Here is a 26,715-nt window from a genome sequence, read left to right on the forward strand (position 1 = left end):
CTGGAACTGACACACTTGTCTGCCGTTGCGGTTCACTGTGCCCGGCTCCGTGTAGCAGTGTACCTCATTCTCGGAGCAAGCGTCCTTGCGTGCCTGTGTGTGTGGGTGAGTGTGAGCGGATGTGGGTGTACGGGAAGGGTGTGTGTGGGTGAGTGGGTGTGGGTGTGTGTGTGGAGGCGCCCTGCGCTGTGAGCTGTGACTGCGAGGTCGGCTCTCCCAAGCCCTGCCTGTGTCATGTGTCAGGCGGGAAGGATGGATGCGCGTCGCTCTGACGGGTCCGTTCTTGCTGGCCTCCCTCGCGGCCTGCACCTTCTCTCCCCACTCCTGCGTTTAGCAGCTCGCCGCTGTTCGCAGGTGGAGAGCACACCCCCACCAACCCCCACCCCCCGCGCCCGGTGCGGCCGTGCCCGGCTACGGAACCAGAGAACCCCTCTGCTCCCCCAGTCCACCGTGCGGTATCTGCTGGGGGAGGTGTCGTGAAGGCCGGGATCGCCCGAGGGGAGCGTGGCTGGGCCGGGCCGTGCACGTCTCTCCCCGCCCTCCCCTGCCTCTTGGCCGAGGGGCCTCTCATCCCTCCATTCGGGGCCCAGCCAGAGGAGCCCCGCGGTAAAAACAACTTCGGCAGCGTCCACAGCTCCCATCCCCACCGCAGCACCAGCCGTGGGGCCGCGCGTCTCTGCAGGCCTGCCTGCGCACCTGTGTGTTTGTATAAATAATCAGCGCAAATAACGACTGTCGGTTTGAGAGACGTGGGCGTTGGGGCTCCACCCTGCCCTGCTCCACGCTGTCCCGGCACCCGCCTACCACCCCGTCCTCCCTGTGCTCTCCTGCGTCTCAGGCCTCTCATGCCCACACCTGCGGTCGCAGCCCACACACGGTCCTCTCCCTCTGTGGCAGGGGATCAAGATGTCTAGATATTAGGCTCAACTTAGAGCTGTGCTGAGATCCTTTACATGCATACCGAGTGTTCCCAGAGAAACGGGTTTGGTCTGCGGGACGAGGACGGCGTCTACAGACCCGGGCCGAGCTGCGCCGTCCGCGTGTCTGAACTCGCTGGGGCTTGTTCGTAGCCTCTGGAGCAAAGCATTGTGGGTGCTGTCTCTGGGCGCGGTTGCAGCAGTGCAGTGGTGTCGGGGGCAAGCGCTCGCTGTCGGGCGGGTCCGATGCTTGGTTGCCGCGGTGATGAATGGCGAGGGCGGGGACTATTCATCTCCTGTTAGGGGCGGTGGACGCTGGCCGTGTTCCCTGCGCATGTCAGCACAGAGGATAATTCTGTCATTTGTCAGGAGTGATGGGGGCAGGAGCTGTGGGCAGAGACCCCAGCCAGGGGTCTCGCCCTCCCATCTTCCCCTCTCTCCCACCCACAGCACACCCACTCCCACACCCAGAGCTCTGCCCGCTGGGCCTCTGCTTCCAGTCCTGTCTGTGACTTTAAAGTTGACCTAGCAAACTGGAAATCTTATTCTAGAATAAACTCTTTGGTGGGAATGTCAGGAGAGAAAGTTTTGTGTGTGTTTGTGTTTGTTTGTGTGTGTGTGTGTGTTGGGGGGGGGGGTATATATAGTAATGTTAGTAATGTTTTTTCTCCACTAAAAACATTTGAATGTGTAGGTTATACTTAACCAGATGTTTCTAAAGTTCAGGGTTAGGCTTTGGGCTGGAACCAGTTCAAGGTTAAGGTCGGGATTATACCCAGGTTTCCAAACTGTCTTTTGATTTCAGCAGGAATTATTATTAAGAGCATTCGGGTGTATTTCAGTACAAAGATATTTGTTTAAAATAAATCTATTCCAATATGACCAAGATAAATGGCTACAAACTCAATATATGCAAAGCAGGTGATCTACTATAATAGTAAAATGAATAGTGTTGGTCACAGGAGGATGTCTAATTAAATCGTAGGTCTCATTACTGCTTTCTCTCTGTGTCTCTCTGTTGGTATACAGGGTCATTCAGAACCGCATCCTGGTCTTCATCCTGGGCTTCATCCTCTTCCTCACCATCATCCTGGCCATCTATTTCAATCTGCGAAGTCGCTGATCTCCTCCTGGCTGGCTGCTGTGTGTGCGTGCGTGTGTGTGTGCATGTGTGTGCGCGTGTGTGTGTATGTGTGCATGTGTGTGCGCGTGCGTGCGTGTGTGTGTGTGAGTGATTAATAGCGACAAAAGCGGCCTGGAGTAATTAGGACAAATTGTTCACATGAATCATTCCTGGTAGCAGTGACAGGTGATCCCGTCTCTGCTGTGTCCTGCGGATCTGAGCGCGACCGGGTCTGCTCCCTGCTCCCGTCCGCTCCCTTCAGCTAGGACTTTACCGATCCTTCTGCATGGGATCTCCATCTGAGCCGCCCGCATGAATGGACACACGGAAATAAGACGCAGGAATTACAACACGAACAGGGAGGGAGAAAGAAAGGGTTTCATTATTACCTCCTGCTGTTAGGTTCCTTTTTTATCAATAGTACATCATGGCACATGTTAATCTGTGTGTGTGTGTGTGTGTGTGTGTGTGTGTGTGTGTGTGTGTGTGTGTGTGTGTGTGTGTTTAGATGGGGGTGTGTGTATGTGCATGCTTGCATGTCCTGTGCACGTCATAGACTGCGGAGTCCCCTTTGTGTGTTTGTTTGTGTATGTATGTATGTATGTGTGTGTGTGTGTGTGTGTGTGTGTGTGTGTGTGTGTGTGTGTGTTTGATTGCGCATGTGTCTGTGTCTGCATGTGCGTGTGCGCATGCGCATATGTGTGCATGCGCACGTGTGCGTGTGTGTGTATGACGTGTGCAGGGAGGTCATGGCCAGGCCCCCAGTGCAGTTGCACTTAGCACACGGTGCAGAATCACACAGTACACCCAGCCCAAAGGTCAGCTCCTTTAGCAGTGCACATGGACGCCTCTCTCAGGAGCGCTTCATCCAGGATTAGTAGCTGCTCATGCTGTTCCTCTAAGGTCAATAAAGGCCTCGTGTGTGTTCAGGCCGCCCAGCAGGGCCACTTTTAAACCTATGGCCTATCATAGCTTTACTCATAATGTATGGCACAACTGTTTTAGCACACTCACTAAGTACTAATGAGAGTCATTATCTGTATTTATTTCATGTAGTTGATTATTGTATTGATATTTTTTCTCTTTCAGTGAATATAAAATTGATTTTGGTTTGAAATGATTTTTGGTTCTTTGTAATGATGCATCACTGGCAGGCTTGTCTTTTGTTTGTTTGTTTGTTTGTTTAAATACTTTTAGGGCCAACTCAAGTAATAATGAATCAATACTGAATAATGATCAATAATGTTTAGACTGTCACTTGCAAATGTGCTGGCATTTTGGTAAGTGGTGTTATCCACTGTGTGGTATGTTAACGCAGATTATAGCAAATTGTTCTATTTGATTTTTTCCCCTCTGTGCGTGTGTGTGTGTGTGTGTGTGTGTGTGTGTGTGTGTGTGTGTGTGTGGACATGTTTTATACTGTCTTCTGTATGGTCAGTATGTGGTGCAGGCACAGAGATCAGAGGTGCTTCAGGTTTATGTGGGTCACATATACTGTTCACATGTGAACATTTAACACCCACATACACACAGTGCTCACCTATTCATTCTGTGTTCATTATTCCTGCTATATATGACATATATTCTCTCTCTCTCTCTCTCTCTCTCTCTCTCTCTCTCTCTCTCTCTCTCTCTCTCTCTCTCTCTCTCTCTCTCTCTCTCTCTCTCTCTCTCTCTCTCTCTCTCTCTCTCTCTCTCTCTCTCTCTCTCTCTCTCTCTCTCTCGTGCGTGAGTGTGTGCCCTTACCCACACACATGCATGCGCTCTCCTCCTCTGGCGGAGGGCCTGATGGACAGACAGGCAGGCAGAGGGCATTTGCTATTCTGTTTCAGGCCGGGTGGATTGTCTTATTTTGGAAGCAGCATGGTGGGGGGCTTTCTCTGCCTCCGCTTCACAGCTCCGGCTTCAAAGCACCAAATTAATGGCCAACAAAATAGTGCGTCTCTGTCCGTCCCATGTGGGGCCAACCCGTGGAGAGTTATCATTAAGTTGAGGAATAAATGAAGAGAAAAGGGAGCAAGGAGGAGGAGGGTGAGGAGGGCCGGAATCCCGCCAGTTTGACAAACCTCATCAGATAATGACCTCGCTGATTGAGTTTCCCATCAAGCGGCCTGGAACTGGCCGGCACGTCTGCCTGTCATGATTGCGATGAGATTTGTTTGTCCTGTTTTCTCCTGTAGTTTGCACATGTTTACTTCCCATACCTGTGTGCAAGTGCGGCTGCTGTTGTGAATGTGCTTGCTGCGTGTGTGTGTGCGTGTGTGTGTGTCTTTGTGTTCTCTCTCTCTCTCTCTCTCTCTCTCTCTCTCTCTCTCTCTCCTCTTGTTTCTCTTTCATACTCTCCTTCTCACTGACTTTTACTCTTGCTTGCGCATTCTTCCTTTCTCTCATGCGCTCTCTCTTTCCCTCCCTCTCTGTCTCTCCCTCTCTCTCTCCCTCCCTCTCTCTCCCTCTCTCTCTCTCCCCCTCCCTCACTCTCTCTCTCCCCCTCCCTCACTCTCCCTCTCCCACTCTCTCTCTCTCTCTCCCTCCCTCACTCTCCCTCCCTCTCTCTCTCTCCCTCTCTCTCTCTCTCTCTCCCACCCTCCTTCACTCACACTCTCCCTCGCTCTCTCTCTCCCGGCCTGTCAGATCTCAGTAGTGTGTGGCTGGTGGAAGGCAGCGTGGCTGCAGCTCTATTTGAAGTTGTAATGGTGTCAAAAAGTCAGGGCTGACTGACAGCCGTCAGTCCCACAGGGGCTCATTAAATCATAACAACTTGACAAGGAAATAATTGAGCACTGGCGACAAGTTGGGACCCGTTTAGATGTTTTTATTTTCTTTTATTATTAGTTTTGGCTATTATGTTCATTAAGAAATTGCATTAAACAACTGTTGGGGGGGCTAATGATTTGTTTATATCCCCCTTTTTTGTTATTTAAACATTAGCCATCTCATGTGATCCTTTGGCAGACTGGCAGTATCATCTGCTGCATTTCCCCCCAATATACACCTTTTTCTTCTCCTCTTTTTTTATCCCTTTTTACTCCCCCCCCTTCCCTCTCTCCTTTTATGCAGCAAGGCCTTTAGAATATGAAATAGATTATTCATTAGCCTCCTCTCTGTGCCTCATTTGGTTGCATGTAGTGTCTTCTATGGAAGAGCGATGAAAACATGTCACAAATAGGTTATATCTTATTCCAAGGGGCAACAATAGCAGATACAGGCAGACTTTAATATTTCATTGAGTTTGACGGGGGCCGGCATAGACTTCAGCTAGCGACCCCCTCGGCCCGCCGAGAGACGTACGCTGATTAAGACTGGCCCTGCCCACCTAGTGTGGGCTGAGACTCAGACAGACCCCCACTCCGTGTGTCCATGGCCGTCCAGGATAGCGGTTGTTCTCAATGCTGCTTCTGCTTTCATTGGCAGCGCAGGAATGTGACCATGGTGTGAGCAGGTACAAAGGTGTTCACGGATGAGATTACAGTGCTTAATGCCTTTGAGCTGTGCCACATGTGACATGCGGAAAAAAAGTTGTCTTTTAAAGCATCCTCTGACCTGTGATCTGTAACGTAATGCTGCAGTGTTTCATTAGTGTGTGTGTGAGTGTGTGCGTAGCTGTGGTGTGCTGGCACCAGTCTTGGGAAGATGTAAATAAACAGATAAACACTTGTTTATCTTGTATTTCGGCAGTGGGAGGATAATGGTACCCTCCTTCCCCTCTCCCCACATGTGAAGTGCTCCTGTCTCCACGCTCACTTGCACTGCTACAGCTTAGCCAGACCCCACACGTGACACGTGTTGGGGGGGGGGGGGGGCATTGAGCAGCAGTGGACCTATATCTTTGTCGAGCACAGTGAGCCCAGGTAGAAAGGCTTTTTTTGTAATTTTCTTTTTCTATTCCCTATCCAAACTGTTATGCATAAATGCAAGCGTACAAATGCACATAACAATATCTTCATTGTCTTTTGAATTCCAAATGGGCTTGACTTGAAATGACACCCATCAATAATGTTTACTCCTAGTGTGTCTGCTGTGTAGTAACTGCCCATCAGTTAGAGTCATGGATCTGACATTGTGTTTGCTGTGATCATGTGCCCAGTGTAATATAGCATGTGTGGGTGCGCATGTGTGTGCGTACACACACACATGCACTTTGGCACCTGGCCACAGGCTTCCCACCGATCCATCAGGTCCATCTCTTGTATTAGCGTGACTACTGTTCTGATCCTTTCTTTGCTTTCGATTGTCAGTGACTTTTATGGATTGTGATCTCTGTAGATGTGCTGAGTGCTTGTCTAGTTGTAATGCAGTCATTAAATCAGTATTGCATCTCAACACCACAATGTGTTCTCGCCTCTTATTAGTCCTGCGTTTAGCTGCGGTGTGTCATGTCAGGTGCGCGTCTCCGCGCTGGGCCTTTTGAACTCGTGTTGCAGGTCGGCGGTTCCAAAGCACTCGGGAGAAAGCAGCAGAAACGCTGCGTGCCGTTTATGTGTTTGAACCTGCAGCTACAACCACAGGCAAACGCCAGCCGCGCACTTTTCACTGACGCCCTTTGTTTCCCGTACCCCACTGTGCCGTGTGTGTGTGTGTGTGTTAGTTACACAGATCCCACCCTTTAAACCAGCTCTACTCTCCTGCCATTCTACACCTCTGTGATGCACTGACCTGCCCTTCACCATGGAAACACTACTGCCCCCCTCTCGCAGCTCCACACTGGGGAACAGCGCATCGGCGCTCACACAGTGGGATTAGTGAATAACCTGGAGCTTGTCTCTTTGGCCAGCAGCAAGCGAGGCCGAAAGAGGGATTGATAACTGGAAAAATGAAACGGAAGGTAAACTGATCAGCTCGGGCGATGAATACCTTGGCCTGACTGTTGAGATATATGGCATAATTTACTTTGTATATGGTGTATTACCAGACAAGATTCTAAATTTCCAACTGGGAGGCATCAGTGAAAAATTGTTGTCTTCAAAAGGCGGCCTGCCATTCATGTTCCCGGTAGCAGGAGATCTGAGCGTGCGGTGATAACCCGCGACATCTCTCTGGAAAGTGGGAGTCAGTCAGCTTTGATGGAGCGCATCCGCAATGACAGGCTACTGAAGAGAGCACTAATGAACTGGGGGGGCTTCGCTTAGCACGTCCACGTGGAGATGGGCCGGAGGGATGTAGATTGTGTGTGTGGCTTATGCATGGCCCTCCATAAACAGGCTCTGTGTGTGTGTGTGTGTGTGTGTGTGTGTGTGTGTGTGTGTGTGTGTGTGTGTGGAGGGGGGGGGGGGTTCTTTTATTGTCTCGCGCGATGCCTGGTAAAGGGCACATCGGTAGGCCCCCTCTCGACTCCCCCATCTCTATCTTCCATGCACCCTCTGCGATACCTCCTCCTTAGATGGAGGGAGTAGATTAAATATTCATGAGCGTGCGTCCAATGGCAGCACTGGTCTGGCGTTCTTTCTCCCAGGGCAGGAAATTGAGGTGGATTCATGCGAGGGGTCCCTGCAGGTTGGCATACAGGGTCAATTGAATGGATGGTTCAAAGGTTACAAAATCTGTATGATGTTCTACTCCTCTTCCACTCAGGCGTGCCTGCCTCTGAAGGGACATCTTAGCCAGACCGCTATGAGGTGACGCAGGGGGCCCCGGAGCTCATTTTACAGTAATCAAACCAGTCTGGCCTTAACTGGCCCTTTAGTTGTGCTGTTTTACTGTAAAAGGCATCATCCCTCCACACACGTTCAAACTATCTTGCTCATCTAGAGCGTCCACAGCTCTTGGCAGTAAGTTTATATTTTAAAGATGGTAGTGGTGTGCTGCTCTGAGAGAGATGTACGGTATTGGCAAGAAAATTCACAACTTTTGTTCATCTCAAGGATTCCTGAAGGCCCAGGTGAATTGAGAGGGGGTATTGATTTTCTTTTTCCCATGCAGTGACTCTGGGATTACCGATTTTCTCATTTATTTTTAAAGACAGCTCATGAGGGTTCTTTCCCTTTTTCCCCCTTTTCAGTACCTACTCTTTTACCCCGCACCCCTCCAACCCCCCACACCTCCACCCCCCCTCCTTTTCCCTAACAGCGGTTGTTCCCATTTCTGTCCATATCAGAAACCCTCCTTGACCCTGAAAATTGTAATTCTGCTATAGATCACAGCTGCTGAATATTAGCTTCTACAAAAGCACTTAAATAAAATATGTTGAAATCAGTCAGTCCCAAAGGCCATGGCAGAAATTCTAATGAGGAGGGCAGGCAAGGAGAGATGAAACAGGAGGAGTGAAGGAGGAGCTGGGATGCAACTTGGAGAGCACCTGTCCCGTGGAACATCTCCGCAGAACAAGCAGGCAGGAGAAGGCAGGGACGCTGCTGTGAGACGCTGGAGTTTCTCCTGGAGGAAGACGGAAAATAAGTAACAGGAGGAAGGATGATGGCACCCCTAATGGGCCAAAGTACTAATTGTTTTGGTAATGATAGTGCCATTGAACCTTCCTCCAACACTGATCTTCTGAACACGAGCCTCAGCTAAAAGGGACAAACCCCCTTTTAAACACGAGGAATAAAATAACTTAAAGCAGCCTAATTAAGTCTAAAGACAAAGGAAAACAATTTCTGTATTCCATTATATACCAGTTTTAGTTTTTTATATTCAGTGAATAAGTTGCATTATGATTCTGTGTGACTAAAAGGCGTACACAAACACAATTTAATATAATATCAACGGTTAATTCCAGGACTGCTGTATGCGTTTTTTGTAGGTTGGGTGTGTGTACAGAATAAACACCTGAGTCTTCATTTAAGACTACGACATGAACGTCGTGAGTTCCACAATGTGTTCCATATCATGAAAGAGAAAACAACCACTCTCTCCTAAGCCTTAGTCTGGGACAGACTGTCTCAGAAAAGTGACTAATCATCATTTTATTCTTGTATGCGTACGCGTGCGTGTGTGTCTGTCTGTTTATGTGCAAGGGAGTGTGTTATGCCAACTTTACGCTTAATCGCCGCTTCTAACTGTCTAAACCAGCATGCGCTGAACTGGCACCACTACCAAGCGCCAGAGAAGTGCAAAGCAAGCTCTTATAAAACTAATGCAGATTCTAAATCTCATTACCACACTTTCACATTATACATTTATTTTATATTTATTTATTCAATTATCCGCTTACATTTTGACTGTTTTATTGTTTTTCTGCGGTCTCATCGTGTCAGATTTTCTTAGTCATGCATCAGTTGGGCCTGATAGATTTCTACACACTAGGATGACAGCTATGATAGTGTATGCAAAGTCATGAACGATTTACTGCCTCTTATTTCCACAGGAGATTTGTTTTCTGGGGGGTGGGGCCCGGTGGAATGGAGAAGCCCTGTAGCCACACCTCTCTGGTGTAGGCGGGACAGGAAACGACGGCCTGAACGACCGCTCTGAGGAGGTGGGGGTGTTCGGCACATGTGAAGGCTTCCTCCCAACCCCAATTGCTACGGATTCCCACTTTCCACAGGCACACGGAAGAGCGCTAAATTGAAGAGGAAGTGAAGGAGCAGGTTAGAGGAGTAGCTGAGCAGTTCCCCTGGGCTCTAGCTTCCCCTCTCTGCCTGCGTCCCACCTGGGTCAGTAGACTTGTCCTGGGCTATGCTAAGTCAAAGCAACAGAATTCATTTACATGCATTGTTCATTTGTTGTATGTGTGTGCGTACATATGTATTAGTGGTAATTATATGAGGGTTAAATGTTCCCCATTCTCAGTGTCTTGTCAATTAAAAAAGGGCAAAATAAAATATACTTTACATGTGGCACCATGAAAGCCTTAATGGTTAGGATAAACCAAGTAAGCCCACAGGGCCACCGTGTCTCTCGTATATGGCACCATATAGTTCACCTCTCTGTTCTTCCTCTTTAGTCTTTTTTTTTTTTTTTTTTTTTTTTTTAATTGTTCAAAAATGTGTACAACAACATTCCTAGAAGGTCTGAGTCCCCAGTGCCGTTACCGTATGTGTGCTGCTTACACAATCCTCTCGTTCACTTTGGGTTTCGTGTTGAGCAAAAGGAAAATCATTTGTGAGAACAGGACTCAATGTAAAGTATAGTGAAGCGTGGAACTGTGGCCGCGTGGTTCATTCTTCCCTGCTCTTTCTCACTCCTCTGTTTAATGGGCTTGATCTCTGCTTCCACGCGCTACAGCCACATGCAATCACAGGCAAACTGGCAAAGCAACGACACTAGTAATGATAATTCTGAAATCTACGTATGTGCTGCATGTCTGCAGGAAGAATAAGCCCTGTTACCAGTACACACTAAAAACAAATGGAGAAACAACACAAATCTGCTAGGATAACATGAACACAACACAGAGGCAAAAACCACAATAGAGGGATATAAATGCACTTTAGTAAGAGAACTTATTCATATGTTGCTTCAAATGTTGCTGCAGTGGTTGAGTATGTCCCCTCTCCTAATAGAAGCACTACTTATATATTTTAAAACTATAGTTTCTCATTTCTGGTCCTCTAGTTTAAAATACTTGGCAGTAAACAGGAAAGTGCACCTATCTCGAAACAATCTCTCTCTCTCTCTCTCTCTCTGTCTGTCTGTCTATATCTATCTCTCAATCTCCCAACTTTATCTATCTATCTATCTATCTATCTATCTATCTATCTATCTATCTATCTATCTATCTATCTATCTGTCTGTCTGTCTGTCTGTCTGTCTGTCTGTCTGTCTGTCTGTCTGTCTGTCTGTCTGTCTGTCTGTCTGTCTGTCTGTCTAGTCCTCTCTCTGTCATTGTCATTCTACCAATTCTCCAAAAGCCTTCAGGACAGAGTAAGAGCTTTTTCTAGTCTCCCTGACCTCTCTCTCTGTCTCTGTCTCTCTCTCTCTCTCTGTCTCTCTCTCTCTGTCTCTGTCTCTGTCTGTCTGTCTGTCTGTCTCTCCTCATCATCATTCTTTGGGCTGCTGCTTCTCTGTGAATAGCAGATCACTGGTTGGCGCATCACTCACTGCTGCGGCGTATTGTAAGATTTTAGCTCAGTAAGAGCAGCGTTCAGGGCCCGTGTGTCCTAATGGTGTGTTTGCAAACAGGCTGGGACAGCCAGGCCTGTTTTAACCTGTACAACAGTTATACTTTGTACACATGCACAGGAGAGCATGCACCCTTACATAATACAGATTGGGTTATGTGGTTATGCTTCTGTTTCAGTGCAGAAATGACAGTATTCTGTGTGTGGTGGCAAACCTATTATACAGGCATTAAACCTGAGCTTGAAATTTCAATATCCCCTTTCATGGTTTCATTGCCCCAACCATTGTTTAATAAAGCAATCAAGGTAACATACTCCAAGCTCTCTGTGTAGGTATGTGCAAACAAAGGCTGATGAAATCCGCCTGCCTTGCTGCAACTCTTTAAAACTGCTCCTGTAGCTGTACAGAAGGATTGTGGGAAAGGGGGGTCAGGGGTTGCACTGTCAGAGAAGCGCGCTAGTGATGAGTGGCACTTGGAGCCACACGCAGCACATCTACTGTAGCCTCATCCACTTGAGAAGCCCTGCACGCCGCACAAATAAATAAATAACCCCACGCATCAAAGGCGGTTTTTAGAGAAGAGGAACAGAGGAAGCACACGTTCGCCAGCCCACACTTACATGTATACGAGCACGCACACGCACACAAGAAAGCAAACATCGGGGAAAAAAAAGCCAAAAAACGCACATATAGTTTCCTCTCTGATGACACTAACTTTGAGGAAAATGAGTTCAAAGTGAAACAGAATGGCACGAAGCATGTGTGTGTGAGAGAGAATGCTGGAGTCGGTTTGTAATGCCTTGACGAGATTTTGCCATAACTGATTGCTGCCATGTCATGTGGCTCTCTGGAAACCTAAAGACATTTTTAAGTCTGATTCAAAAAGTGTCATCTTTGATGAGGTCATGGGAGGACATGGGGAATCAGAAATGAGTTACTGTCATCTCCAAACACTGGGAGGCTCTGGAATATATAAAGATTCATGACTTGTTCTTAACAGTTAAGCAGGAACACATGGCCATTAAGTGCTCTCAGATGATGGAAGAAATCATGACATTTCCTTGCTGTATTCAAAACATGCTAATTGCTGGAGATTTCAAAACTAGCCGTAACCTTTCAGTGCGGTGTAAAGTTAGAGAGGACTTTGTCTTATACATTAACTAGTACCTTCATACTACAACTTGGCAACACTTTTGGGGTAGTTTGTGTGTGCGTGTGTGTGTGTGTGTTTATGTAATAGCTTCGCTTTTCAAATCTCACACTTAGCTGTTTAAGACTGGGTGAATGGGATAATGACGCTCTGTGTGGCGTTTAGGTATGTACGTGTTTGCGTGTATGCGTGACTGTACACGCACACACGCGCAGCTGTGTGTGTGTGCGCGTGCACGTGGAGCAGTGGTGTGAGGCACAGATGTGAGTGTGTGCGGGCTCTCGGGCTGGACTGCCCTGGCCTTAAGCAGTTCTGACCTGCAGGAAGGGATGAAATATTGAGTGAGTGCTGGGCTGCAGACAGAGGCAGCTCCCCTCCCGTGCTCAGCTTCCTGACAGAGGCAACTCCCCTCCCGTGCTCAGCCTCCTGACAGAGGCAGCTCCCCTCCCGTGCTCAGCTTCCTGACAGAGGCAACTCCCCTCCCGTGCTCAGCCTCCTGACAGAGGCAACTCCCCTCCCGTGCTCAGCTTCCTGACAGAGGCAACTCCCCTCCCGTGCTCAGCCTCCTGACAGAGGCAGCTCCCCTCCCGTGCTCAGCCTCCTGACAGAGGCAGCTCCCCTCCCGTGCCCAGCCTCCTGACAGAGGCAACTCCCCTCCCGTGCTCAGCTTCCTGACAGAGGCAGCTCCCCTCCCTCAGCAGCCAGCCCATCACACCGACGGTCCCTCCATCTCACTCGTCCAGTTCCTCACATCAGCTCTCCTGCACCCCCGCCTCCCTCTCAATCGGACTGGTTCGGGCCACAGTTCTGTGAGCTGCACCCGGTTTAGTACAGTTGAAAGAACACATCAGGTTGTGCTGCTCCCTCTGAGGGCTGATAATATGGCTCCTTTTACCTGTTAAGAGCTAGTGAGGCATCCCACCTCAGTCTAAATGAACTTCAGAGAGACAGGGTTGACAGAAACACACACAGCTCACCTCTTTGACTGGCGGCTCTCACGGGTTCTGCCTTTCTTTCTTTCCACTCGCTGACTCGCTGGCTATTTTTTATTTATTTTTTTTGTCTTAATGGTACAGTAATGGTCCAGACCGGGCAGGTCCGGCCGCACACACGTCCTCTTTTTGAATAACACCACTTTAACACCTTGCTTGTTAAAGCCACAGACTGGCACCATATTTAGACGGTGGAAAGCTAACATGGTTGCGCTAAATTATTGTGGAAGAGAGATTGAGAGGAAGATAGAGAACGAATGATTGAATAAATGCACAAATGGTTGAATGAAGGATCCTCAGTGTATTAAAGGATGTGTGAATCTGAGACCATTAGGTGTCCTGTTCTCAGGTTTCTGTAGCTCTGAATAGCAATGAGAGATGGAGAGCAGTCTTTCTTCAGCCCCAACAGCACTAATAGCCTGTATGATGACACTTTATCTATAGTTTGTGCATATAATCACCAAACTAAAGGGGGCAACCTCAGGGCAGCAGTTCACTGCCTGACATTTGACATCTTTATAATTAACTTGGAAGGTCTGATCTCTTCCTTCAGATGGCATGCAGATCTCCTCTATTTAATATGCTTATAAGCAGCATGTATTATTCACACATGCAAATGAGTCCCAACCGGAAAACAGACTTTTTGACACAGGTTTCACAATGTGTCGGCACCGCTTGCCCTGGACCGGTAATAACCGCAAAGTCGGCTTGAGCTTCCAAACTGCGTAATGACTTCAGGTGTCTTTTTTTTCCCCGCCCCATCTCTGGCTAGCTTTCCTACAGTTAGTGTTTCTCTCTGTTAGGAAACTTCTTGAGCTGGGAGTCAAAGCGCAGGCTTTTTATAGTAAGCCGATCCCTTCGATAATAGGACACATGGTTCTTCAGTGGACCGCTGTTCACCTGAGGACACAGTTAAGTGTGCTTATTTGGGCGAGAGAAATATGATAAGTCTCCACTTATGACAGGCTGGCTGACCCTCCTAACCAGAGGTCTTTTTAAAGAAGAATCCAGCCACCATCCGCAACGGGCACCTCTGCTTCTGGGTGCCCAGGCCTGGAGATGGCCTGCCCACTTCTGAGGTGCGAGGTGGTTGGGGGAGCCTGTAGTTGTTTTTGCTGAAGCTAGGCTTTTTAAGGATGTGCTTGGCAGGCAGGGTGCGGAGAAAAAGCTCTCTCATGTCCACTTTTGGGTTGAGTTAGTGTGGAGAGGGGGCTACAGCCTGGACTTTGGCTTCACTGAGCCGGCAACGGGTACACGATCCTGCTGCCCTCGCCAGAGCTTTCTGAAAGCTGTCTGTCTCCTGCTCATACTCTAGACAAAGCAAGCCTGGACAGTGTGAACGGAGACTCTTCAACTGCTTTTGGCTGCTTTTACATTTTTTTTAGCTCAGTCATGTTTGGGACGGCATATGAAACTGTATACTACAAATTACTGTACACGAAAAAGCTTTGAAAAATCTTTAAGCAACAACAATAATAATAATTAATAAAAACAGTACAGAATAATTTACAGAATTTTGAATAACAGATTAACAGACAGATGTTTATTTCTATATTGTATATAACTAAATAATGTAGCATGTATTTTTGAAAAAAATAGCCAATAAATATAAAACTGTATTTTGAAGATTTTTACATATTAGAGAATATAGGCCATAAACAGATGGAGAGATTGCCAGGTAAGGAGAAAAGGAAGGTGAGAAATGACGCGTGTCCGCATGCTTGCGTCTGGGGTTCGCTGCGGATATCGAACAGGATCGACGGCTCCTCACCTTTTCCTTAAAGGATGTAAACATTTGTAAATTTGGGCTCACATGTGTCGGGGCAGATCCGTTCGCCTGCTCCATGGGGCTTTATCGAGTGTGCTATTGTTGATCTGCGAGTAAATCCCCACATGGCCTCTCGCTGCCTGGAGCCAGCCCCCACAGCTCACGTCGCACCTCCTCTCTCTCCCTCGCTCCCTCTCTCCTCCTGCTCTCCATCCACCTGGCCAGCATGTTCTCCGTCTCTCACTCCCATCTTTCGCCGCCTTCTTCCCTCCACCTTCCTCTGGCTAGTTTTCCCATTTGTCCTCCTCTTTATGACTTTTCCCACCTTGTCTGTGCCCCCCCCCCCCCCCCCCCCCCCCGACCATGGAGGCTTCTTTCTTTGTCTCCCTGTGTCTTGAATTGATCGTGTTTGGCTTAATCTCTGTGCTTTGCCTCTTGAATTGGCCTTGTGCCCCGCACTGTTCTCACTGCTGTAGTATTTAGAACAGCAGTGACACAATAACTGTGGGAACTGAAGGGAAAACTGGTGAACAGGAATGCTGTGATTAATGGACACTCTACATTCACAATGTATCTGACTCCGCTACGCATGTATCCATCTGGTTTAGCTGCATGACATATTTTATTCCCACCATTCTGTTTTTTGTCATTAGACCATAAAACAAATTTTTTATATAACTGTATTGCTTATCCTTTAAACTTTCAGATCAGGAATGTCTTTATGTGTGGCTAGTGCATGTTGCCAGCCCACTAAGTAATTATTTGTTTACTATAATATCATTCGCTTGCATCTTATCCGTCTTTTGATCTGCAAAATTTGCCTCTATTGTCATGGCGATTGAGGCCATTTTGTCAAGCAGTGTTCCATCGGACTTTTCCCCTCCTCTGTGCTTTGTTTTTGTCGCCTCTCATCCGTATTTGTGAGTCAAATCCCCGCGAGCTTCCCACAGCAAGGACCGGCTTTGTCTGCCTGGGCCGTTGCCCACGTGCTCTCTCCCCTCACCTTTCAAACGCAGCGTGGCGCCGTCTCCGGTGGCCACTGCCGCACCCTCCGCAGAGCGAGGGCGCACCGCCGTGCCCAGCAGGGCTCGGGCTTCCGGATGTGGGCTTCCGGTGCAGGATGACGGGGAGGGAGACACAGCGAGACTTTACTCCTGCATGTATGGAGGCCACACTGCGACACCCAAGTTATCTGGAACAAACCAACCCCCAAATATGAAAACGCCCCCGTCCGTCCAGGGTGACTGAGGTTGTGAACGCCCTTGTCCAGTACCTGGGTGAGTGCGTGCATCTGTGCTGCAAGAGACCGCACACATTTCTGAAGATGCGAATAGCTTGTGAACCTGTGTGTTCTTACACCTTGAAAATATTACTAAATTACCAATCGATGAACCAGTCTATGTCTCTCGCTGTCTCTCTGTCTCTAGCTGTCTCTCATGTACACACTCACACACACCTTTTGCTTCTCCTCTCTCACTCTGTCTCTCTCCATTTCATCCTATTAAAGCACATGGATTGTCACTGTTATTTACCAAATATAGTCTGACAAAGAAGTGGGAATTTTTACTGATTGAAGATCAAAGTGGCAAAGTCTCCTCCTCGAATCCCGCCCCTTCTATTAGAGCCCCTTAAGAACAGAGGAAAACATCAATTTCTCACACATCAATGGCGGCTTCATAATCAATTGAAAAAGACACTTGTATGGGGATGCAAATCTTATCTTTGTCTTATTAAAGCTTTTTAGAAGATACATGTCGGGATTTAATATTATTAAATAAAAGAGGTCGGTTTTTAATCTAAAGATGCAGAGGCGTTAGTAATGGTCTAAATCAAAGGCAACGGACTCGCTTAATTACAAGCAGAGTTTTCCTTTCCCTATTAATATTGATAAAATATACTGTGATCCGATCTCTTGTGTGTATGATGCGTTTTGGAGGTGGTTAATAAAGAAAACTAGAGCATGAGATTCATTTTGCAGAGAGGAGCGTATGAGGACGACCCAGCTAGACTGAGCTTTCACGCTGGCCATTAACATGAACAAAAGCGTCTACGTCCACTACGCCTTTGAAGTGGGCTCAGGCCACCCAGGTTCCCTGCCTGAAGTTTATTCCTTAAGTAGTTTTCATGAGTGTTAAGTGCACTTACGTTAGTTGCAGTGTAAAGGACAACTGCTTTGCCCATCATTAGTTCAGGGCTGGAACTGCTTTTCCTACTGGGTGTTTTTGTTTTGTTTTGGGGTTTTGGGTTTTTTTTTTTTGGAGAGTGCAAGAACAAGAACATGGTGCAAGAACAAGAACATGTACACAATATAATTTACGTGTAACACAGTTGGGTGGAAGAAACACTCAACATATAACTGTACAAGTTCACTAATTTCAAAGAAAGAGGTGCCTTCTTATTGGTGGAGCAAAGGTTGGAGAGTATAAGACTTTTCAATATGTCTTGAACATCTCAGAGTGTTGGAGGGCTTCTTCCTGTCTTTGGAAATGTTCGTGTTTGATAGTAGCTCAGGTGGAAACTGACTCTTGTTGTGCTTTTTCTATCATGCCAACAAATCACGCCCACCCCTCCAAAAACCTGCAGCTCCAATTTTCAAAGAGAAGATTGATTTTCCTCATTCAATGATTTAATTAAGCAGAGGCCTGCGAGACGCCTCTGACCACACTGCAGTGGGGCAACTTTGCTTTGACTTTCATATAGTTCATTTTAAGGACTATTCCAGGACATCCTGCTTAACTAAATATACTTAAAACATGTTTAATTTCAATCTGAATAACATTGCCTTTAAAGGCTTTGTTTAAAATAGGTTTTATGTTCCTTGTTTTTCATTATTTTGTTTTAAATAAGGACCAAATTATGTAATTATATGTATACATGTATTTACACTGTAAAACACTAAATCATAAATAACTAATAAATAAATACATTTAAGGCCTTAATTTACCCAACGCTGACTGGGATATGATTATACGAGACAAAACAGTAAACATATAATGAACATTAGTGCTAAGAAAAGCTGACCAGAAATATTCATTTACAAAAAGAGGAGGGACAAAATGTAATAAAATAGCAAATTCCTCCCTCTCTCCCACCCTCTCTGTCTCTCTCCATTCCTTTCTTCCTCTCTTTCTCTCTCCCTCCTTCTGTTTTTCCCTTTTTCTCTCTCTATCTACCTCTCTCCATCTCTCTCTCTACCCCCTCACTCTCTCTCTACCTCTCTCCATCTCTCTCTCTCTACCTCTCCCCTCTCTCTCTCTCTCTCTCTCTCTCTCTCTCTCTCTCTCTCTCTCTCTCTATCTACCTCTCTCCATCTCTCTCTCTCTGGCTCTCTCTCTCTACCCCTCTCTCTCTCTCTCTCTCTCTCTCTCTCTCTCTCTCTCTACCTCTCTCCATCTCTCTCTGTCTGGCTCTCTCTCTCTCTTTCTCCCGCCTTCTGCCTCTACCTCTCTTCTCCTCTCCTCTCCCTCGCTCTCATACACACTTGCTCTCTGATTCTCACACAACCCACACTGCTGTCTGCTCTGCGTGGATTGTCACATTCTCATGGCCGTGGCTGTAATGATTTTCCTGTTCTTTCTCCCTGCAGAAAAAGGCCTGCTGTTCTTGTGTCTGGTCCAGGAAGAAGCACCCCAGCTGAGCTGCTCAGCCTCTCCGGGGACAATCGGCGGTGGGCCCCGCGACATTGGAGGGCCTCGCCCAAACGTGGGGCTATCATTAAAGAAGGTTCTCTTTTAGTGACCAACACAAAGCATGGTCAGAACAGCAGTGCCTTTTCCACATGCATCCCGTCCAAGGCTTTTGACGTGGCATTGTTTCCTATTCAAGCAGACAAACATGACAGGTTAAAAAGAAGAGACAAAGACAGCTCTCCATCTCACTCTGAGTTTCACTTAAACATCCATCCACAAACTAGCTACACAATCAACCACCGAACCTGCAACTCTCCAAACACTCAAATACATAACAGCAAACTAAAAAATCTAATGATATTGGCTGGCATGTCTGTTCAGACTGTCAAATACATATTGGAAAATTCAGCTCACATTCAAGTCAATATCCAAAAGATTTTACCTGAATTTTACATTATAGTGTACATAGACTAGATTGTATTAGGATTATATGACATGTATGAAGAAAAGATATTTTAGTAAATGGAATTGAAACAGAGAGTCATTGTGATGAGCCTGTGCCCATGAGATAACCCTGAGGTTACGGGTTCATCCTTTGTTTAATGCAGACTTAGTGTGATGGCAGAGTTCTCTATGTATGTGACTCCATATGACCACAGAGAATAAAGTCCAGGAGCACACACACACACACACACACACACACAAGTTAGGATGCAGTAGCTCAGGTGGCTACATGTTTACAGTGCTCATGGCTAAACTCCCTTTGATTAATGACCATCACATCCATGTCTGAAAAAGTGCACTGTTTGTTTTGGACAGCAGAGGCAGCTGTACTGCTCTGTCTCGCATGTTTCCCACCGTGCGGGGTTGGACGCACTGCAGGGGTGAGACGCGCAGGCTCGGCTGGTCCTAGTGTCTGTAGTGGTGATGAGCCCCCAGCATAACAGCCACGCCAAAATAGAAACACGATGCAACGTTGTGTCCGCGTAAGACATGCAGTCTCACGCATGAAATCTCCTTTCAACGTCATTAATGTGAAGTTTGATGTGGCATTTATTATGTGACCATTTAACTGTTCTGGTTTTAAAAAGCTCCAGATTTCTGAATATTCAACTGAGGTCAGTTATCAGACGGACGCTGTTGAAAGCGTGGCTGCATTGCAGGGCAGAAACAGAGTGTATTACTCATTTGAACAACATTGTCCAGAAGTTATTTACTGAGAAACAAGCCATCAAAATAAAACTGTCCCATTGTGTCTAGTTTTGTAAAAATGCAGTAAATGAATGAATGAATGAATGAATGTAATTAAATTGGTTTTCTTCTTTTTGCATTTGCTTTTAACACACATCATAAAAGGAGTTTTGCATAACTATATAAAGCTATAAATATTCCCTCCATTATTGCCCTATACACACAATGTAAAGACCTATTAAAACCACATTCACTGTGGTTATAAAAATCATTGTTCATGAAATAAATTTGATCTGAACTCTTCTTGGGGAAAAATGCTAAAATGGTTAGCGGAGCCTTGCTTACAATAGGGAAATTTGCAGCTGACTACATGTGAAAAGGTTAAATGCCAAGTTCCACTTTTAAAAACTGGAAAACTTTATATTGTTGTATTTCTCTAGCTTAAAGGGTATCTGGCATAAATCAGGCTGTAGTTAGTGTTAAACAGCCCCCTAAAAGGCACATATTGTTACTATGAAAACAAACAGGAAGACCATTAACAGAACCCATAATATGCTAATTCAGAACAGAGCCATTTGAGGCAATATGGGAACATGCAGGCATGATGGGTAATTAACTGTTTGAACACAAGCTTGATTTATGCTTCCCTCCTGCAAGAGACTAGCAACCTGAATCTCAGCAGGTACTGTCATATTCATCACAGGACTGTTTGCATACAAACAAGCACGTGCTGAAATAAAAGTTGAAGTGACTGATTCCCTGAAGTAAAACATTTAAAAAAAAAAGGTTTTAATTCGTAGCTTCTGCTGGACCAAGGTGATAACATATTCGATTCAGGAAGGCAGTTTAACTGTGCTTTTAACCGGTGAGATGGGTTTAAATTACGTTTAGATCTAGCAGAACTAAAAGCGTAAGGTTTGACTTTGCAGTGCTGGCACAACACATCCAATCTAAGTGAACTCTCTGTAACCTGTAGAGGCGATCCAGGTAGAGGCTGGCTGGGTGCTCAGCTACTTTGGTCTGGTATCTGCAGACTACAGATTCCTGGGATAGGAAGCAATAGAGCATCTTACTGCTGCTGACTACACATGTGGAGGACTAAGCTCTTAACTATGTGTCCTATTATTCAAAGTTGCGCAATAATGTTTGTTCTTTCAGTAGATTTTCTTTTCGAGAAAAAGCATAAGTCTTAAGTTAAATAAAGCATAAATCTGCGTTACAAAGCTTATCTACATAAGCTTTGTCATACATGCATTAAAAAAGCTTTTCTACATATCTAAATACTGTATAGTGTACTCATTTATTTTACACACACTATTTTATACCCAATGATTAACAAAAAGTCCATTTATTGCATTTCATTTGTTGTAATTAAAGGTATTTCTGATGGTTGTCAGAAATCCCAGTACAGTACAAATAACGTGAATGTGAATCACAACATGGGGCACGGTTGTGATGCAACAGCTAGCTGAATAATATCACATTTATTACCACTTAAGCAGTTCCACTTCTGTAGGCTGATACGAGCTGCTGCTGTGTGCTCACTGCACAGCGCAGTACAAAGAGCGGGACTGGGAGGGCCGATCGGCTCCGAAGCCTGCGGGAGCTGATCAAGGCTTTACGTCCTCTGATGCCCACATGACCTGGATTGCTCCATGTGGTGCTGTTGAATATTCGCTTCGGAGCAAATTGGGCAAAGGTGCTCTGTTTGAGTGAGCTCAGGCTGTTGAAGGGAATGAGTGCTGTGTTGGCAGAATCCTTTATGTTCACAAAAGACAACGGTGATCAGGGAGCCTCAGGAAATGGGTGGGGTTTGTCATGGGCATGAAGCTGAAATCATTGTTAAAGGATTTCAATTGTTAAATTGCTTACAAATCCATTGATTTTTATAAACTCTGTAATTTTGACAATATAAACACTGGTGATAAATTAAAAATCTATGTTTACAACAAATCGACGCTGGCCATGTACACACAAACATATTGGAATGTTTATTTTTACATTTCCAGTACACATAAATACAGGTTGTTCTCAATGCTGCCTGGCCTCATTAGCCCAGCTGTGCATAGCATGCCTTCTCATCAGACACTATGGACTACAGCACACAGTAGGACCATGCATGCACACACGCACGGTCTTTGCCGAGCTGTGCTTCTTTGAGAGATCAGACTAAATGCCTGCAGATAAATTGGTTTCAGCCTGAAGCTGCTGTTTATCCTACACACATACACACACGAGTGTGTGTGTGTGTGTGTGTATATATATATATATATATATATATATATATATATATATATATATATATATATATATATATACACACACACACACATATATATATATATATATATATATATATATATATATATATATATAAATATAAATGTGTGCTTGTTAATTATATAGTGCCAGGTCTTTTACTGCGTTATTTATTTGTAACCTTTTTTTTCTTAAAAAGCTATTATTATTATTATTGTTGTTGTTGTTGTTGTTGTCGTCGATATGCGTGTATCTTTCTAAGATTTCATAAATATGTTTGCACAATTAGGTTATCGCTAGCTTTATACTAAACCGGGACAGCCTGGGTTTTTTTTTTTTTGGCCAATATAATCGCAACCACCGAGTGTGGTAATTTCACTTTACCACCGAAACTACAGAAAATGAGGAAGCGAATTCACTTGCGTGGGGAGCCCGCCCATGCATATTACAGATTGTCCAAGTTGCTCCGAGTTGATCCGTCTCCCCCCTGTTTGGCCATTCCAGCACAAAAGCAAACAGGGGCGACTCGCTTAACTGTCCTTCTCCACCAAAGCTGTCTTTTCCTTCCTCGCTTTTCAAACTGCTCTCTCGTCTGCCGGTTTCCTCAAGCCTTTTTTTTTCTTCTCCCCAATACTTTCCTGCCCCTCTCTATTTATGAAAACGTCACTTCAAGTCCCTCCCTGTTTGAATCTCATTAGTTTCTTGTGTGTTTCTCCCTGTCAATAATCCCGAATCCAGACTCTCTCTATTTCCATCCCTCTCTATCTGTCAATCAGCGCCGCCTTTGAACTGAAAACCACTCCGACCAACTTCAACTCACTCAATCCGAGCGGCTCGGCTCCATCTCCGGCTCCTTTTTCTGCCAAGATTCCCTTCTTTTTTAGTTTGTACTAACCGCCAGTCCTTGGGAAACGCCAGTGCAGACCCTAAACTTAAACTCGGATTCGGGATCACAGAGATCAAGGGTTTAAAACTTTTGTGTTTTGCCCCCCAAAATTGCTCGGGAAAATGCCGCAGCTCAACGGCGGTGGAGGGGACGATTTGGGTGCGAACGATGAAATGATCTCCTTCAAAGACGAAGGAGAGCAGGAGGAAAAAATTTCGGAGAACTCCTCTGCAGAAAGGGATTTAGCAGATGTCAAATCTTCTCTCGTAAACGAATCGGAGACGAATCAAAACAGCTCTTCGGACTCCGAGGTAAGTGACAAATATTCGCGAGTGGACCGTCCATTAAGCAAGTTTAACTTACACTTTGCGCGATATGTTCGGTGGCACCACGTTAATAAGTAGCGAACGACCCCGCTGTGTTTCTGAACTGCAATCCGTGTCTCGTTGCATTTCAAGGCGGAAAGACGGCCTCCGCCTAGATCTGAAAGTTTCAGGGACAAAACAAGAGAAAGTTTAGAGGAGGGTGAGTTGCTGTTTTCTGTAAAAAAAAAAATATCCCGTCTTTTTGGACTTTTACGTTAGTGAACGACACAAGCGTGCCGACGACGTAGCCCCATTACTTTTAAAATGCACACACAAAAAAAGTTTTTTTGAAGGTGCCTAAAAAAGTTTTCTTCTTTTCCCCCCGCCATGTTAGCTGCGAAAAGGCAAGATGGAGGGCTGTTCAAGGGCCCACCGTACCCGGGCTATCCATTTATAATGATCCCCGACCTCACAAGCCCGTACCTCCCGAACGGATCGCTCTCTCCCACGGCACGCACAGTAAGTGGGTTTATTTCCACCTCTCTGTACACATAAGCGGGCACACTCGACGCGCAATTTACGGGTTACAGGAAAAGGCGTCCTGTCTGGCGACTTGGCTGGTAAATACAGAAGCGAAGTTGCGCAACTTCCAGCCTGGTTCGGCTGCCGTGCCCTGGCATGGGGGCAGCCCGGGCTGTGCGCCGCAGAGGCGCTGCGGCTACGCGGAGGAGCGCTGCTGGCCATTAAGGCGCTCAAGAAACACAGTCCCAGTATTGGAAATAAAAGCACACAAATGCGCGGGTTGTATTTAGCCAGGGCTGTTGTGGGACGAGGTCGCTTTTCATTTAGATTTTTAGACTCGCGTGCAGAATGAGCCTGTGTCTTGCTTGAGGCAAGATTTAGCATTTAATATTTCTGATTGTGTTCAGCGATTATTATTACTATTATTTTGATTGTTGTTATTATGATATTATTATTTGTTATTATTATTATTATTATTGTTATTGTTATTATTGTTGTTGTTGCTTCTGCTGCTGTTGTTGTACAGAATTGTGTGGTTCAGGCTTCCTGTAATTAGGATGGCAGTGTCTTAACAAATATGTTCACTTGTGTATCTTAACATAATGTCGAAATGTGTGTTAGCAGAAAAAATAATTAATTAATCTATTAACAGATCAAATTAAAATAGTGGTTCCCTATTGAATGGAAGCACTAAGGCAGATACCGACAGCTCATCCTAAGAACATTTTTTTGAGCACTGTAAAATGGTAATTAGCAGTCGTCAAGTCAGTGAATTTGAGACTGTCAGAATGTATGCATAACATTATAGTCTTTAAACATGAACCAAGTGAAATATTCAGCAGCAGTTTGAGAAAACGTTTACAGATTTTAAGTGACTAAATATTTGCATAAAATATGCACACGGCATAAAACATTTATCTTTGAAGTGATGACAATTTGTATGACATGATTGACCTTTCATGATAAAAGAAAAAAAGGTAAATAAACTTGATCTGTATTTGTAATTTAGAGAGTATTTAAATAGATCCGTTTCTTATAGTTGTCTTTTCCCCTTGAAGCTCAGTGTTGATATAATTATGCAGTTCTCCAAATTTTCCCAGGACACTTTGTTGTCTCAAAGGACATTAGTATTACTTAGTAACAGGGTATTTTTTTAATCCACAGTTGTTATTTATATTATTACTAATTGCCAGGCTTTGCTCCTACCCTTTTAACGTTACAAGGTTCAGACAAATTGCAGACATAAAACTGACAAGCCGCTTTGGTGCTGAAAAAAAATATGTTGCTTTTATTAAAATCCCTGTTTAGTCTTTACGCTGAAATTTGAATGCATGTATTTGTCTTGAAAAAATACAAATTTCAAATTTTTACTGTTGCATGAATCGTATTTTAAAGATTTTGGATTGTGTTTTTATTTTAGTGAAGCATAGCCTTGTTCATTCAGCGCTCTGTGAATGTGTCTGTCATTAACACGGCCACTGACAGCATGCTCTTCCAGAAATTCTCCTTTATTGAATATGCTTTTCACGTGATGGGATGTTCAGGCCACCATTCCTTGGTTTTTCTTGCCCCCAGAACTCCTCGGGAGTATAATGGCAAACCGGATTACATACGGATACGCCCCTGTTCGTATGGAAACACACGCTTTCGTGTGTGCATCCTGTATGCGCGACGGCTGCTTCTCAAAAACATGTCGCAGGGAAGAGAGACCGACGAGCCGGTGGACACGTGTGCTGTTTTTTTCTGTGTTGCGGATGTTTTCGGAGCCAGTGGCTAGATGTAGTGCGGCGCGCGGAGGACCCAGCTGATGTCCCGAGGGCTGGGATCTAAAAGCTCTTCTGAGTGCGCCTTTCGCCGCCGCCTTCCTGGCTGGAGGTAGCGGCCTATAGGACGCTCGCGTGCCTCCAGCAAGTCCATTTTTTCCCCTTCCCTGCAGATTGTTGTGTAAAGTTGTTGCGCGTCACCCTCGTATGTTTTATGTTAAAATATCCTCCCTGCTAAATATTTGTATTGATGCTCATCTGGGTGAATTGCTTTATTGTTTGTGAAGCAGTGATGTAATAGTTGATCTTGTGGTCCAGTAACTGCAGCCAGGCCTGGTCTCGTTAGTACGGCCCACCCCCTCTCCCCATCTAGCTCATACCCCCCCCCCCCCATGAGCTACCTGTGTGTTGCCTGGGTTGTCCGACCCACACGGCTTTGAAGTTGAAAGCCGTTGTATTCATAAACGCATTACTTAAGTCTGATATAAATAATTCACCTGGGCATCGATTAGCTGTCCGTCTATTTAACAAAAGCGGAGGAAGGAGCACACGCGTAGCTGGCGCCGCTGCGGATCGACCTTTATTACCGAATGTTTTCCTCTGTGTCGCTGAGCACGCATCGCCCAGTGCAGCCCCCGCAGCCCACGTTCCCGAACACACCCTCTATTTTTACCAAATTACAGTCAGCTGGAACAGGATGCTGGGGTGTTGTGTTCACCGTCCGACAAATAGGCCTCCTTATCGAGCCTCTTTTGTAAGGCGAGGCAGATTTACACATCAGATGGGTGATGTAAGGGATTAGCCAGAGCAAATGGTGTGGTAGGCTGTGGTGTGGAGGTTGACACCTGAAATGTGACCCCAAAAAAAAAAAAAAAAAAGACCCCTTTTGAATTTTTTTTCTTAAGTCTGATGTCAGCTGATTCCTCCTGATTTTGCTCGTGCAATAGTGATGAAACGCTGGTGCCGGTGCCCCAGAGTACACCGCTGGGGGGAGGAGGAGGAGGAGGAGGAGGAGGAGGAGGAACCCTCGCCGTTGCCGCCTCACCTCCGAGTTTGCTTCCATGCTCGGCTCGGCCTAGAGAGAGTCCCGACGTACTGAGGGATGGGAGGGTTGGCATTGAGCAGTTCGACCCAAAGCTGTGGAGTCAGCGCGGCCTCCCCTCCCCTGGCCTCCGTCAGCCCCTCCTCCCTGCAGCTACGCACACCGGCCGGC

The 26,715-nt window shown here is 45.9% G+C and overlaps 2 protein-coding genes across 47 annotated transcripts in view; both read left to right on the forward strand.

Moving 5' to 3' along the window:
• Window positions 1-6,360, forward strand: part of vti1a (vesicle transport through interaction with t-SNAREs 1A) — a 105,789-nt gene extending 99,429 nt beyond the window's left edge. For 4 of the 8 annotated variants that reach the window (XM_035533517.2, XM_081697092.1, XM_035533518.2 and 1 more), the window contains one exon: window positions 1,947-6,360. In XM_035533517.2, coding sequence (XP_035389410.1) covers window positions 1,947-2,040 — 94 coding nt within the window. In that variant the 3' untranslated portion in view covers window positions 2,041-6,360. The remainder of the gene's footprint in view (window positions 1-1,946) is intronic. The other 4 variants (XM_027026220.3, XM_027026221.3, XM_081697094.1 and 1 more) reach the window with 2 other exon arrangements.
• Window positions 6,361-22,738: 16,378 nt separating this feature from the next.
• Window positions 22,739-26,715, forward strand: part of tcf7l2 (transcription factor 7 like 2) — an 82,461-nt gene continuing 78,484 nt past the window's right edge. For all 39 annotated transcript variants that reach the window (XR_004776844.2, XR_014117313.1, XM_081698184.1 and 36 more), the window contains exons 1-3: window positions 22,739-23,223; window positions 23,371-23,437; window positions 23,612-23,736. Coding sequence is in view for 37 of the 39 variants with exons in the window: in XM_081698184.1 (XP_081554310.1) it covers window positions 23,035-23,223; window positions 23,371-23,437; window positions 23,612-23,736 (381 nt within the window). In the remaining 2 variants the exon portion in view is untranslated. The remainder of the gene's footprint in view (window positions 23,224-23,370; window positions 23,438-23,611; window positions 23,737-26,715) is intronic.

Source organism: Electrophorus electricus, chromosome 15 (genome assembly GCF_041902795.1).
Source record: "Electrophorus electricus isolate QZ-2024a chromosome 15, ASM4190279v1, whole genome shotgun sequence".
Lineage (NCBI taxonomy): Eukaryota > Metazoa > Chordata > Actinopteri > Gymnotiformes > Gymnotidae > Electrophorus > Electrophorus electricus.